Here is a 14759-nt window from a genome sequence, read left to right as displayed (position 1 = left end):
AGGAAACGGATGCCCTGGATCCATTTCAGTCGGGCTTCAGGCCGCGCCACGGAACAGAGACGGCATTGGTCGCCCTGTACGATGACCTACTGAGGGAGGCTGACAGGGGAAAAATTTCTCTGTTAGTCCTTCTCGACATCTCAGCGGCCTTCGATACCGTCGACCACGGTATCCTCCTGGGGAGGCTCTCCGAGCTGGGAATTGGTGGCCTGGCGTTTGCCTGGCTCCGTTCCTTCTTGGAGGACCGTCCCCAGAGAGTACAGCTTGGGGAGAGTGTCTCGGCCCCGTGGAGCCTCAATTGTGGGGTTCCACAGGGGTCGATCATCTCCCCAATGCTGTTTAATATCTTTATGAGGCCGCTGGGTGGGGTCATCAGGGGATGTGGAGCGTCGTGTCATCAATATGCAGATGACACCCAGCTCTACATCTCCTTTACTCCAACTGCAGGTGATGCCGTCCTGTCCCTCCAGCGCTGCCTGGGGGCCGTACTGGAATGGATGCAGGAGAACGGGCTGAGGCTGAACCCGGACAAGACGGAGGTCTTGAGGGTGGGTGCCCCCACTGTTGGCGGCTTGGGTGACTCCCTCTCATTTGGGGGGGTGACTCTTGCCGCAAAGAATGGGGTTCGCAGTCTGGGGATCCACCTGGACCCGGCGCTCTCCATGGAGACTCAGGTGGCATCCGTGGTCCGCACCGCCTTTTTTCATCTTTGGCGGATAGCCCGGCTGCGACCCTATCTCGATGTGGGGGCGCTCACCACCCTGGTCCATGCGCTCGTAATCTCAAGATTAGACCACTGTAATGCGCTCTACGTGGGGCTACCTTTGAGGCTGACGCGGAAACTCCAAGTGGTGCAGAATGCGGCGGCCAGACTACTAAGTGGAGCTCGAAGATACCATCACATTTCTCCTATTCTGGCCGCGCTGCATTGGCTGCCCATTCGGTTCCGCGTTGACTTCAAAGTTCTGACGCTTACGTTCAAAGCCCTAAACGGTTTAGGGCCTCGATACTTGGCGGAACGCTTACTCCCACCCAGTTCTACCCGTGTCACCCGAGCGAGTCGGGAGGTGAGGCTGAGGAGCCTGACGCCGAGGGAGGCCCGGAAGGAAAAGACAAGAAACCGGGCCTTCTCGGCGGTGGCTCCTCGCCTCTGGAACAACTTACCTCCTGACATTCGCGTAGCTCCCTCGCTGGGTATTTTCAAGAAACAACTGAAAACATGGATGTTTAGGCAGGCCTTCCCCCTTTCTACCTAACACTTTCTTTTTCTGTTATAATATATCCCGTTTCTCGCCATCTTTGGGAAAAAAAATTTTTTTTTTATTTTATCTTAATTTATGTAAATTATTATTTGTGATGTGGTTTGTTATATGTTTCTTTTTAAATGTATGTTGTAAGCCGCCTAGAGTGGTCACAAATGACTAGATAGGCGGGGTATAAATGAAATAAATAAATAAATAAATAAATAAATAAATAAATAAATAAATAAATAAATAAATAAATAAATAAATAAATAAAATAAAAAAAATTTGGATACTTGCAGGCTTTAAAATCAACCAGGGAAAATCTAAAATATGAGCAATAAATGTGCAAGTAGAAGATCAAACAAAATTAATGCATAAAACAGATTTTAAAACTGAGAGAAAAGTGAAATAGGAGTTGCACTGACTAATTAAAATTGTACGTTGTTTGAAAATAGCTATGTCAAGATTTGGAAGGAGATTAAAAAAGGATCTAGACAGTTGGGAAAAGCTCCAGCTATCCTTTTTCGACAGAATATCGATGATTAAAATGAATGTTTTACCACAATTGCTTTTCTTATTTTAAATACCAGAGTGGTAGATTATACCAGATGGGCAGGATATAAACCAAATAAATAAATAAATAAATTAAAATTCCCAACACTAAAATTAGAAATTCAGTTTAAAAACCAACAAAAAAAGATATAGCTGATTTTCTATGGGTTAAAAAGAAAAAGAATATAAACTACTGCTGAAATATGATAAAAGAGGATGAACAAGTTAGAGAGTGCATGGTAAAGTGGGCATAACAGCCACACAAAGCCCTTGAAATGGCTGAAAGGGGAAAACTCTCAGAGCTTCTGAAAGGCAAAAGTCAGGCGGAGTGAAAAGTAACATGGAAAGCCATATGGGACAGTTTGTTAGATAAAGAAAAGATTGACCTAGGAATATATAATTTTGAATTGCATTATTTCAGATCACAATATGTATAGTTTAAGTTTCTTTGATGTACGATGGAAATACTTTATTTGTGGGTGGCTGTTTTTCTTCTTCAGTTTGGTGTTGTTTTCTTGGTTTGAAGACTCTAGTGATTTCATTTTTGGAGTAGCCATTTGCCTGTAGGGCCCAATTCAGATGATTGAGTTCAGTGCTGAGAAACTGAGCTTCACAGTTCGATTTGCACGGTCTACCAGTGTTGTGATTATGCCTCTTTTTTGCTGTGGGTGGTGGTTGGATTTTTTCTGTAGGTACCAGTCTGTGTGGGTGGGTTTTCTGTAGATCTTGTGTCTCAGTCGGAGGTCAGTTTGTCACTTAATATAGGATTGAAGGAGCCATAGTTGAGCTAAGAAAGAAATCATCACATCATTTGCAATGAAAAAAAAAAAAAAAAGGAAAATACTCCCCTTTGTTCCCAAATATAAACTCAATCTAAATGTATACTAAGGATAAAAGTCAGGGAGCAAAATGTTTCATTCTTAATCTCCAGAGGAATACTTTCTTGTACATTCACTTAGGATTATGAATTCTACAGGTGGGAGTCACTGCTAGCCAAGGAGTCCAGTTTAAGAAGGATGCAAGTAAGATCCCTCAATGAGGTTACATTTATTTAGCCCTATGGACGTACCTGAGGTATATTGTAGATACTGAAAATGTTGGCCATCTGCATGGAGTTTTCGGAAGTGAGCCCACCAATGGCAGCCACCACTTTCTCCTTCTTGCCACAGTTGTAATTGGGGGGATGCCCTTCACTCATGAAGAGAAGATCCAGGGTGTTCCCGCAGGTTCTCCAGGGACCAAAAGAATTGACATCAATCATACGTGACCTGAAATGGTTGAAGGCCAGAAAAACGGCTGTGTGTATCCTGTGGTCCACAATCATACCTCATTTGTCGTGGAGTGTAGGTTTGTTCCTCAATGTTAACATGGCACACAGGGGTGTTAACCGTGAGGCCTGCAGTGTGGTCTACAGCGGCCTTCAATCAGTGATTGGTCACCAGAGAATCCAACTGAATAGAATTTTGTGTTCCTCAATGTTAACACGGCACACAGGGGTGTTAACTGTGAGGGCTGCAGTGCAATCTCCAGCGGCCTTGAATCAGTGATTGGTCACCAGAGAATCCAACTGGATAGACCTTTGTGTTTCTCAAAGTTAACACAGCACACAGGGGTGTAAACACAGTGCAGTCTGCAGCGGCCTTGGATTGGTCACAAGAGGATCTAACTAGATAGGCCGAGTGTTCATCAATGTTAACACGGCACACAGGGCTGTTAACAGCAACTGCTACAGAGGCCTTGAATCAGTGATTGGTCACCAGAGGATTTGATTGGATGGGCCTGAATTTTTCGGAAAGATGGACTAAATATTTCTGATTGGGTTTGGATGTCTTCTTGGAAGACATCAAGGGGGGCCTCCTTGTGGAGTTCGAGCGACTCATTGGCAGGCATGGGACTTAGCTATGCTAGCCCCTATGCTGTGGCGGGTAGTGTGGAAAAAAACAGGTATTTTCCGGTGATTCCCACTGTAAAATCAGGTAAGCTAACAGCACATCAGACCTCCCAGCACTGTGGGCTGTGCGATTACAGTGATTGGGGGAGGGATGCACTGGGCCAGTTCCAGACCAAAAGTGGTCAACTAAAGGTGGCTTGAGGTCTGGGGGTTTTTATTAGCAGCTGGTTGGGTTCCTGCTGTCTTCAAGATTGTGAGAACTTGGGGCCGGGGACTCACCCATCTGTTGATTAAGGGGTATTTGTATACCTCTGAGATTTACCTGTTTCCACAGTACAGCAGGCTCCCTTTTGCCAAATGATGGCTAATTTGAATTTTCAATCAATAAAGTGTGACCCGTTTTTAAAACCACATTATTTGTCTCATATCTTTATTCTGGGGTTGGGGACAATGATTATAGTAAACTGGCACACTTTGCAATTCAGAGGGTTTATCAAATTTCTTGAGATTTTCCAAAGAAGAAATCATTGAAGATGATGTGATTTCTCTGTCATCTGTATCTCATCTTTTTCCCTACTATTTGCTTTTTGTTGTTCAGGTCAGGCCTGAGAATGAGAACATAACATTTGGGAAGGAAGATACAACCCAGCAAGCCACCACTGGAAGCCAAGATTGAGAAGACCTCCACGCTACCATGTATTTCCCTTTAGTACTCAGGTAGGCTGGAAGAAAAGACACCCAAACACTGCAAAACATTAACATGCTGAAAGTGATTAATTTGGCTTCATTAAAAGTATCTGGCAACTTGCGGGCAAAGAAAGCCACTGTGAAACTTATGATGGCTAACAGCCCCATGTAGCCCAGGACAAGATAGAACATGAGGTCTGAACCTTCGTTACATTGAACTAAGATTTTGTCAGTTTCAGAATGCATGTCAAACTCTGGGAAGGGGGGAGAGGTAATCATCCAGACCACACAGATACCAGCCTGAATAAGAGAAGACACCATGATGACTGACCCTGCCAGCTGCTTCCCAACCCATCTCCTCATCCCAAACCCAGGCTTTGTGGCCATGAAGGCTACTATCACAGTGATGGTTTTGGCTAAGACACAAGCAACAGATACACAGAAGACGATGCCAAACACCATTTGTCTCAGAAGGCAGGTGAGTGTTCCAGGCTGTCCAATGAAGAAGAAGGAACAGAGGAAGCACAGGAGGAGAGAGGAAAGGAGGGCACAGGTGATGCTCCAGTTGTTGGCTTTGACCATGGGAGTGTGGCGGTACTGAATGAAAGTCCTCATCACCACTGCAGTAATCATGGAAAGGAAGAGAGCCAAACTAGTCAGTACTGAGCCCAAGGGTTCCTCATAAGAGAGGTAGCTTAGGGCTTTGGGAATGCAACTGTCTTGATTCTTGTTTGGATACCATTCTACAGGACATGGTTCACACAAGTCTGCGTCTGAAAAAGAAGAGCTAAGTCTTGATATTTCTAGAAACCACATATTTTGCAAATTCAGGTCTTATCAGTTGATAAAATGGCACCAAAAAAATCACAACCTTCTTCAAGAGGACTAGGCACATGAAATTCTGGTTGAGGAATATGGGGGATTATGTGATGATACAGATGCTGGCAATTAGAGGCTCAGAGTTCCAATATGTGATTTGTCCTTGACAATAGAACTACTGAGAATTCCTTTAAAAACTCACATCATCTGGTACAGAAAAACTAGGTCAAAATTGTTCCTGGCAATATAAGTGAGGCCAGATAGCACTTTGGAAAGTCTTAAGGTAATCATAGTAAACATGAAGTCCTGAGCTGTTCCTGACAAACTGGACTCTGCATGGACGTTGAAGTCCCCCAGCACAATAAGCCGAGGCAACTGATACACCACATTGGCAGCAGATCTCAGACAGGGAGACGGTTATGCAGCAGGGTGGGTGGTACAAGCCCACCCTCAAGTACGTGTACTCAACTTAGAAATCATCTAATCATCTAGCCACATGTGCTGCACATTCACTTTCCCCACCCTCCTGGCTGGCTCCTCCTACTCACCTGCTGGTGTGCACTGCATCTTCCCTCCCCATCATTTGAGCTTCTCTTCTGGCAGGAGCATGGACTTCTCCACTTCCTCCAGCAGCTGCTTTCTCAGACAAGGAGGCAGAGCAGGGATTCTTGCAGCACAGCCTGTGAGTGGGCAGCTGCTGGAGGAGGCAGAGAAGGGAAGTCCTTACTCCTGCCAGAAGGGAAGATCATGCAACAGGGAGGGAAGGAGCAGCACACTCTTGTAAGTCAGATGAGGAGCAAACAAGGGGGGGGGGGTAGGCCAAAGTTCTGCAAGGAAAGTGGAGGAACATGGCAGCAGATGTTTCCTTAGGCCCTACAATTCACTGCCCTATGTCAGAATATAATTGGTTCTACAAAACCCATTCATATCTTTTTTTAAGAAAGAAGGGAAAGACATTTCTTGAATCCCAAAATCTGAACTTTGGAATGTTTATCTAGGAAACTCAGAAATCCTTCACATACCTATGTGGATAGAAATCCTCCCCTTGGGACACTTCACACAATCATAGCAGCACACCTCTTTACCCTCCTGGATGAACATGCTCTGTCCTGGGTGGCAGCTCTCGACACAAATGGAGCTGGGCAGCTTCTGTTTGCCAACACAAGGAAGTGTGTTTAGAATGGAAATTGTTATGATGAAAGATCTCCTTTCAGACCCGACTGCTATGCCCACAAACAATAGCAAACAGGCTTCTTTTTCTGTCCACCTTGCCTTGGAAGCGTAATCCCCAACGGACAACAGTCCCAACTAGCACCGTGTTGTAACAAAAAGTTGTCTCTCTCCACTTCACCTCTTTCACTGCCATTTTCCCAGTCTAGTAGGTACCCCTGCCTTTAATCGAAGAACTAATGATATGAAATATACCAAATGTGTTTTGTCTCAAAGTTCTCAATTGACCAATCTTTTTATTGGATCACTAAGAAGTTGCAAATATGATGGGATTTCAGGTTTTCTCCAGAACTTTACCTCAGGCATTGATGATATAAAGTTGTTGATTAAGGATATAGTTTTCAAAGTAAGCCATCTGCAATAAGCTTCTCCAGCAAAGTAGAAAGGCTTTCTCAGTCCAAATCTGATTATCTACCACAACCCTGATCCCTTTCTATCTAAAACATACATGGACTCCATGACTAACACCAGCAGCCCTCCTCCAGGTGTCCTTGACTTAAGAAATGAGGAAGGAGCTATAGGGTAGAGAATCTATTTGGGGGATGCCCCATTGATGGAATGCACCTCTGAACAAAGCCAGGATGATGATGGAAATATGGTGGTTTTTAATGGTAATGAATCCCCCACCTTTTAAAAAATGACTCCATTAACTCTAGGAAATAGTGGTGTAACACATTACGATAAAATTAACAATAATCGTCCCCACCTCATTAAACTTGTGGTTCCACACAATGGCGCTTCTATCAATGGTGAACCTTTTGCCTAAAGAAGCCCAAGGATCCATCCTTCCAACTTGGATTTCACTGGAAGACTCGTTGGGAAATGTGACAAAATTCATGATATCTTATCCTGCAGCCAGTTGCCCATTCTCATCAAAGATGATTTCTTCCCCAGCACTGTTGTTGAACTGGATATTCCTCAAAAAGGAGTGAAGCTAGAGTGCAGAAATGTACAATTCAAGGCACAAAGCAGGTAATGAGATCCTGCTCCTCATATGCCAAGCATTCAGAAATATTCCTTCCATAATGAGATGGAAGATGTCAAGGGGAACTGGTATTCCTCTGCATAGCCAGGACATCTCACTGAATCCAGGCTACGTATTTGTCTCTTCTAGTATTTCTCTTTCAAGAAACAGGAAATCACTAGGATGTTGAAGGAGAGCTTTTATCCTGCCTTGCTTCCTGAACTCTGCTCTTTTAACTGGATAATCCAGAAACTAGGGAAGTACAGAGCTCCCTCATGGCAGAACACTATACTACTGAGTGTATGCCAACCTTGTTTTGGCACCAAAAACTTCTAAACATTCAAAAAGTAATTCTTCAAAAATTTATCACATTTTTTGTGAGACCCTGTGTTCCGTACAACTCACCATGCTATTATAATCATATAAGAAATTTGATCAGTGGTTGTACCAGGACCACTCCTACCGTCAGACTTTTCATCGTTAGAATTTCCATGCAAGTCTCCTCTATCCACCACACTCTGTCCATCACTCTATCTCATTAGCTCGCTGCTCATTTTAGCAACATATAGATTGGATGAAACAGGAATGGGAGCAAAGATGCACTCCTGTTTCATGCAACACATGTTGCAGTTTCATGTTCATTTGTTTTGGCGACTTCAGATAGCAATTAGATAATTTTTTATCTTATTTCATGTTGTATTTTGATTTTCCTTTATTTTATACTTCTGATTACCTGCCATGGCAGAATGTGCTGGAGGCTCCATTTCTCTCCTGGCCCCTTCCGCTTCTGCGTAGTTCTTGATGAAAAGGCTGCATGAAGCGCATGAGCTACAGCATGAACGGCATTGTAGGTACTGTAGCTCTGGCCAGACATGCCCATTTCAAACACACTTCCAGGAAGGCTTCTCAGCTTCTCCCCCCCACTACAGGTCTTCCGATTTGGATCATTTAGGTTGTAAAGTGGGAATGAACAGATAAATGCAGTATACCAAAACTGATGGATGAAATAAATCTGATCCTGATATGGGTTCATATTCTCCAGAAAGTTCTCAAATCCTGGCACCACATTTGTGTGGAGTTTGAAGGACAAGGTTCCATGGAAAGATTTTGTGGCCAGTTTCATCCCAGCAGGTAAAGCTGTGAAATCCCACTGAGCTGTGGTCACCCACACCCTCCTTTGAGGCTGCATTTTGTGAAATTCAAAGATGTCTAAAACCAATCGTAGCCCCTCCAGAGAATGCCTGTCCCCATACACAAGAACCACATTAATTTTACTCAGAGAAAGTGTCCAATAGATTGGCCCCAGGATTATCCCGATCACTTCTTTTGGTGAAAACACAGTCACGATTGGGATGATCTCTGTCCAAGCAATGCAAATATGATTCTGCACAAGCCTTGGTGTCAAGGTTTGAAGGAAGGTTTCCCCACTGTCATCCTTGGAAGCAATAACGCCAATCCAGTTCCATCCAAAAGACTTGAACAGCTGAACTATCCCAACATACTGAGCATCTTCGCTGGGCACCATCCAGTAGAAGGAAGGGAATTGACTTTTGTCACTTAATATAGGATTGAAGGAGCCATAGCTGAGCTAAGAGAGAAAGCATCACATCTTTTACATTAAAAAATGTAAAATGCTCCCCTTTGTCCCCAAATACTATATACTTAATCTAAATGTATACTAACGATGAACGTCAGGGAGGAAAAAGTTTCATTCTTGATTTCCAGTGGAATACTTTCTTGTACATTAACTTAGTACTATGAATTCTACAGGTGGGAGTCAATGCTAGCCAAGAGATAGGACCCAGTTTTAGAGGGATGCAAGTAAGATCCCTCAATGAAGTTACATTTATTTAACCCTATGGACGTACCTGAGGTATATTGTAGATACTGAAAATGTTGGCCATCTGCATGGAGTTTTCGGAAGTGAGCCCACCAATAGCAGCCAGCACTTTCTCCTTCTTGCCACAGTTGTAATTGGGCGGATGCCCTTCGCTCATGAAGAGAAGATCCAGGGTGGTCCAGCAGGCTCGCCACGGATTAAAACAATTGTCATAAATCTTGTAACCCAATGTGATATTGGGTAACAGTTGAGCATTCTGGTTGATCTGGCGGATGGCAAAAGTGAATGCCAGGATGTGCTGGTAGTTCTTTGGAATCACACTGCAATGAAATCCCACAAAGTTAATCATTATTGAGGGGTTTTTTTGAGAATCATTTATGATATAATTAATTGGACACTTAATTTGTTCCTCAGAGCAAGTTAGATATGGCCACCGTTACAATGCTTCTCAAACATGCTTACCACCCAGAAGTCTGCCTCTCTCCCCTTCCTGTGCACCCTGACAAGTTCTTTCTTTCTTGATACAGCTCAAGGAAAATCTCTGGATTCTGTTGAAGTAGAGCCTGCAACCCTCCATCAAAATAACCCAGATGGGGATAGTAAGTGTTAACTAACAGGTGACCTATGCCAAAATATATCTATCATAGAAGTCAACCACATGCTCTATCTGATCTGAGAAATATAGAGCAGGAGTGGAAAATCTGTCAAGAGGAAATGGATAAATCCGAAAGAAAAATCTGATATTCAACTGTCCACCTGTCAAAAAAGTTAAAACTTTTTAAAAAATGAAATTGCGTGTGGAGGTCAACGGACATATACATGTGAATTTATAGTTTCTTCCACGTTGACAGCATAAAAAGGCAAATGCCTACTTTCAATAAGTACTTTATTTTGTAAGGATAAGAAACCTTCATTGGTTTCAATCTGGATTTTCATCAACAAAGCATTGACAAAGAACTACTTACACAGCATTTACTGGAGTAGAATCAGGATGCATCACAAAGTTTTTCAGAGTGAAGCCTGCAAGAGCTATGGATACAAAGTCCCCAAGAATCATCTCATCTGAAGCTTCATGGAAAGAAGTTTGAATTCTTGTCCTCCAGTCACAGATGGAAGGGCTCATAGTCCAGCTGGAAGAATGAAGCACCGGGAGCATCAACAAAGCCAGACAGAAGGCTGGCAGATGTCGGGACTCGTCTGCTTCAGACCTTTTCATGCTGAGCCAAAGGCACCACCAATACAATCACTCTTGGCTGAAGACACAGAGGAGCATGGACTGACAGTGCTGTCCACTTCCTCTTTCAAACTGAGATGTTATCATTTCCTTGGACAGGAGACTTTATACACTAAATGCAGAGATGCTAATCAAAAAGGATTGTTTTTCCTCCTGATTTTGACACAAAAGCCCCACGTTTCTCAAAGGGATTGAGGAGACAGAAATGCTAATAGCAGTATTTCTAATAATTATAGGTAAGGTAACCAAGTCTAGTTGGATTCGTTCTGTTTGAAGCCCAGTAGTATTCTAAAGGAATAAAAATGTAAACAGAATTGTCCATGGATCTGGACTTTTTCCAAAGTTTCTAATATCTTGAGTCAATTTGTTCTTGTCCTGTGCTGTCAAATTGTAGTAAGTTAGTGAATGAGGCTGATGCATCTCCTTACTGACTTTTTCCCAAGGAGGTTGACCTCCATCTATCACACTCTACGAAAAAGCACTAGAATGAGAGCAGTGTCACAGGTGATATCAATAAGTTCATATTTCTTTCTTCAGGACTTGACTGAAAACCGCACACTAAGAATGACCAAGTTGAGGGGATATCAGGGTCATGGCTCCCATTCCCACATGTCAGGGTTGTGTCCCAAGTTTGAAGGGGTTTACAACTGAATCTTCTTGGAAATGGGGAAATTACAAATGAAAAACTCCAATAAGCCACCTCCCTTGTTTTGCTGGTATTGTTTGAAGAGTAGAGACAAATTGTTTACATCAGCATCTGATCTTTTCCCTTACAGGCATGTGACTTATTGCACTCCATCACATGACCCTGAATCTTATAAAATATGGTGCTCATTAACAGACCTTGTAAACTCAGATGAAGAGGACACTTCTCCTGCCGTATCATAGTATGACTTCATTAATTGCTGCAGCCATTGATGAGTGAAAAGACTTTGGGCAGCATGGCTGGCTCTTGCCTCCCACCCTGGATAACAGTGAGACCTTCAAGGTCTCCTGAGAGCACTAAGACCCGGGGAGGAACACCAGATTATTTAAGGGGCATTCCCCCTTGAGCTGCCCTCTTCTTTTTGAGGCAGCGGCAAGGAGAGAGATCGGCAGTTGAAAGAAAAAGAATCTTCTTAGAAATGGGGAAATTACAAATTAAAAATTCCAATGAGCCACCTCCCTTGTTTTGCTGGAATTGTTTCAAGAGTAGAGTCAAATTAATTGCATCAGCATCTGATCTTTTCCTTTACAAGCAGGCTACTTATTGCACTCCATCACAAGGTCCTGAATCTTATAAAATATTCTCTTCATTAATAGACTCAGATGTAAACTCAGATGAAGAGGACACTTCTGCCATATCATAGTACGACATTATCAATTGAAGTCACTGATGAACTAAAAGACTTTGGGCAGTGCAGCTGGCTCTTGCCTCCCACCCTGGATAATGGCAAGACCTTCAAGGTCTCCCGAGAGAAAAAGAAGGGAATTGTTGCATCACATCGGCAGCTGACTGTTGAGGAGGGGAGGGTAGCATTGGCACAACTCAGTAGGACAATTTAGCATGACAATCAAGCAGCTGTTTACATCATAAACAACCTTACGTCACATTTAGAATGGATCATGACATTGGATAGGGCATCTACATTTATGTGCTGGATCTTAACATACTAGAGCGTGCATGACATGTACCAGGTCCAGAAAGTTAGATCATCAATGCATTGTCATACCAACAGATCGAGCTGTTCATGGAGCCGGACCCTGGAGCCAGGGAGTTCCCAGAACTTCTGCCTCTGGAGGTTTGGTAAATTGGCATGAAGATGTATCAGGAGCGATAGGTTTGGACGTGGCACTGAGGATGAGGAAAGGTTATTCGGCCACAAGGATAGAGTTAAAGGAATTTAGGAAAATGGTTGACCGGGAGCCAGTTTGGCCAACAACAGTAGAAGCCAGTTTGGCCAACAACGGTATATATAAAAACTACCTAATGTGTAGGCAGGGGCTTAGTTTGGTTAAGTCTCCACAGGTCCCATTGGGTCGGAGAGACGGAGACCTAATGTGTAGGCAGGGGCTTAGTCTGGTTAAGTCTCCACAAGTCCCATTGGGTCGGAGAGATGGAGGCATATTGTAATTTTTTTGCCACAGCTAGGTATACTGGGCAGAGCATTATGCAGCTGCATCCCCATGGGGGAGCAACCTGGGTCTCGGGGCCAGAGCAGGCATCGCATGGAAAAAGCTGCTCGGCACACTGTGGAGCCAGCTTTGCAGGGTGGAGACCTTTGGCCAATTTCCATCAGATGTGTTGGCTGCACCTCGACAGCAATGATTTGGACAGGTGTCATAGGCGACCTGAAATGGTTGAAGGCTATGAACACAGCTGCGCGTCTCCTGTAGTCCACAATCGTACCTCGTTTGGCATGGAAAGAGTGTAGGTTTGTTTCTCAATGTTAACACAGCACACATGGGTGTTAACCGTGAGGGCTGCTGTGCAGTCTGCAGAGGCCTTGGATCGGTGATTGGTCACCAGAGAATCCAACTGGATATACCTTTGTGTTCCTCAAAGTAAACATGCCACACAGGGTGCTAACCATGAGGACTGCTGTGCAGTCTGGAGTGGCCTTGGATAGGTGATTGGTCACCAGATGATCCAACTGGATAGACCTTTCTGTTCCTCAAAGTTAACATGGCATAGAGGGGTGTTAACCGCAAGGGCTGCTGTGCGGTCTGCACCAGCCTTGGCTTGGTGATTGGTCACCAGAGGATCTGTTCGGATAGGCCTGAATTTTTCGAACCTGGGCCTGGGTACTCGCCATCTGTTGATTAAAGGGTATTTGTATACCTCTGCGATTTTCCTGTTTCTGCAGTACAGCAGGCTCCCCTTTGCCAAAGGATGGATAATTTAAATTTTCAGTCTAATGTGGCCCGTTTTTTAACTCATATTATTTGTATCATATCTTTATTCTGGGGTGGGGGGGCAATGATCATAGTAAACTGACACACTTTGCAATTCAAAGGGTTTATCATATTTCTTGATGAGAAATAACTCTAAAAACATAGCACCCAATCTGAATACACTTTGACCAGTCAACATGTCCAGAAATACAATTTAAGAAAAATGCACCGCACAGTTTGAATTTAATTCTATAGGTATGATCTCATGAAGGCAACAGCCTTTTAAAACCTAACATTTCCTGAAAATAATGCAGAATTAGGCAATTTATCAAATTTAAGATAACTTTAATTTCTTTCTTTAGTCTGTGTAGATTCTCCAAAGAAGAAGTCATTGAAGATGATGTGATTTCTCTTTCACCTGTATCTCAACTTTTTCCCTACTATTTGCTTTTTGTTGTTTAGGTCAGGCCTGAGAATAACAATATAACATTTGGGGAGGAAGATACAACCCAGCAAGCCACCACTGGAAGCCAAGATAGAGAAGACCTCCACGGCTACCATGTATTTCCCTTTAGTACTCAGGTAAGTTGGCAGAAAAGACACCCAAACACTGCAAAACATCAACATGCTGAAAGTGATTAATTTGGCTTCATTAAACGTATCTGGCAACTTGCGGGCAAAGAAAGCCACTGTGAAACTTATGATGGCTAAAAGCCCCATGTAGCCCAGGACAAGATAGAACATGAGGTCTGAACCTTCGTTACATTGAACTAAGATTTTGTCAGTCTCAGAATGCATGTCAAACTCTGGGAAGGGGGGAGAGGTAATCATCCAGACCACACAGATACCAGCCTGGATAAGAGAAGACACCATGATGACTGACCCTGCCAGCTGCTTCCCAACCCATCTCCTCATCCCAAACCCAGGCTTTGTGGCCATGAAGGCTACTATCACAGTGATGGTTTTGGCTAAGACACAAGCAACAGATACACAGAACACAATGCCAAACACCATTTGTCTCAGAAGGCAGGTGAGAGTTCCAGGCTGTCCAATGAAGAAGAAGGAACAGAGGAAGCAGAGGAGGAGAGAGGAGAGGAGGGCACAGGTGATGCTCCAGTTGTTGGCTTTGACCATGGGAGTGTGGCGGTACTGAATGAAAGTCCCCATCACCACGATGGTGGTGATAGAAAGGAAGAGGGCCAAGCTAGTCAGTACTGAGCCCAAGGGTTCCTCATAAGTGAGGTAGCTTAGGGCTTTGGGAAGACATCTGTCTTGATTGTTGTTTGGATACTGGTCCTCAGGGCATTCCTGGCATTCTCTCGCATCTGAAAGAAAACAACCTGGTCTTAGTTTTGGAGGCACACAACTTTTATCTATGACAGAAAATAATCCTCCAATTGCATCCTGCTTTTTTTTTTTTCAAA

General features: G+C 43.6%; 1 protein-coding gene and 1 pseudogene across 2 annotated transcripts; both read right to left on the bottom strand.

Annotated features, from left to right (window-relative positions):
• Positions 1-4237: 4237 nt before the first annotated feature.
• Positions 4238-10972, bottom strand: LOC144583422 (vomeronasal type-2 receptor 26-like; annotated as a pseudogene). Its single transcript, XR_013537179.1, has one exon. The product of XR_013537179.1 is annotated as a vomeronasal type-2 receptor 26-like (transcript).
• A 2521-nt stretch (positions 10973-13493) lies between these two features.
• Positions 13494-14748, bottom strand: LOC140708292 (vomeronasal type-2 receptor 26-like; the record flags this gene model as incomplete). Its single annotated transcript, XM_078378241.1, has 1 exon — positions 13494-14748. A coding segment is annotated over one exon (999 nt), but the record flags the coding sequence as incomplete, so codon positions are not given.
• Between the last annotated feature and the right edge of the window lie 11 nt (positions 14749-14759).

The sequence above is a fragment of the Pogona vitticeps genome, chromosome 6 (assembly GCF_051106095.1).
Source record: "Pogona vitticeps strain Pit_001003342236 chromosome 6, PviZW2.1, whole genome shotgun sequence".
Classification (NCBI taxonomy): Eukaryota; Metazoa; Chordata; class Lepidosauria; order Squamata; family Agamidae; genus Pogona; species Pogona vitticeps.
This window is presented reverse-complemented; position numbering and strand designations above follow the sequence as displayed.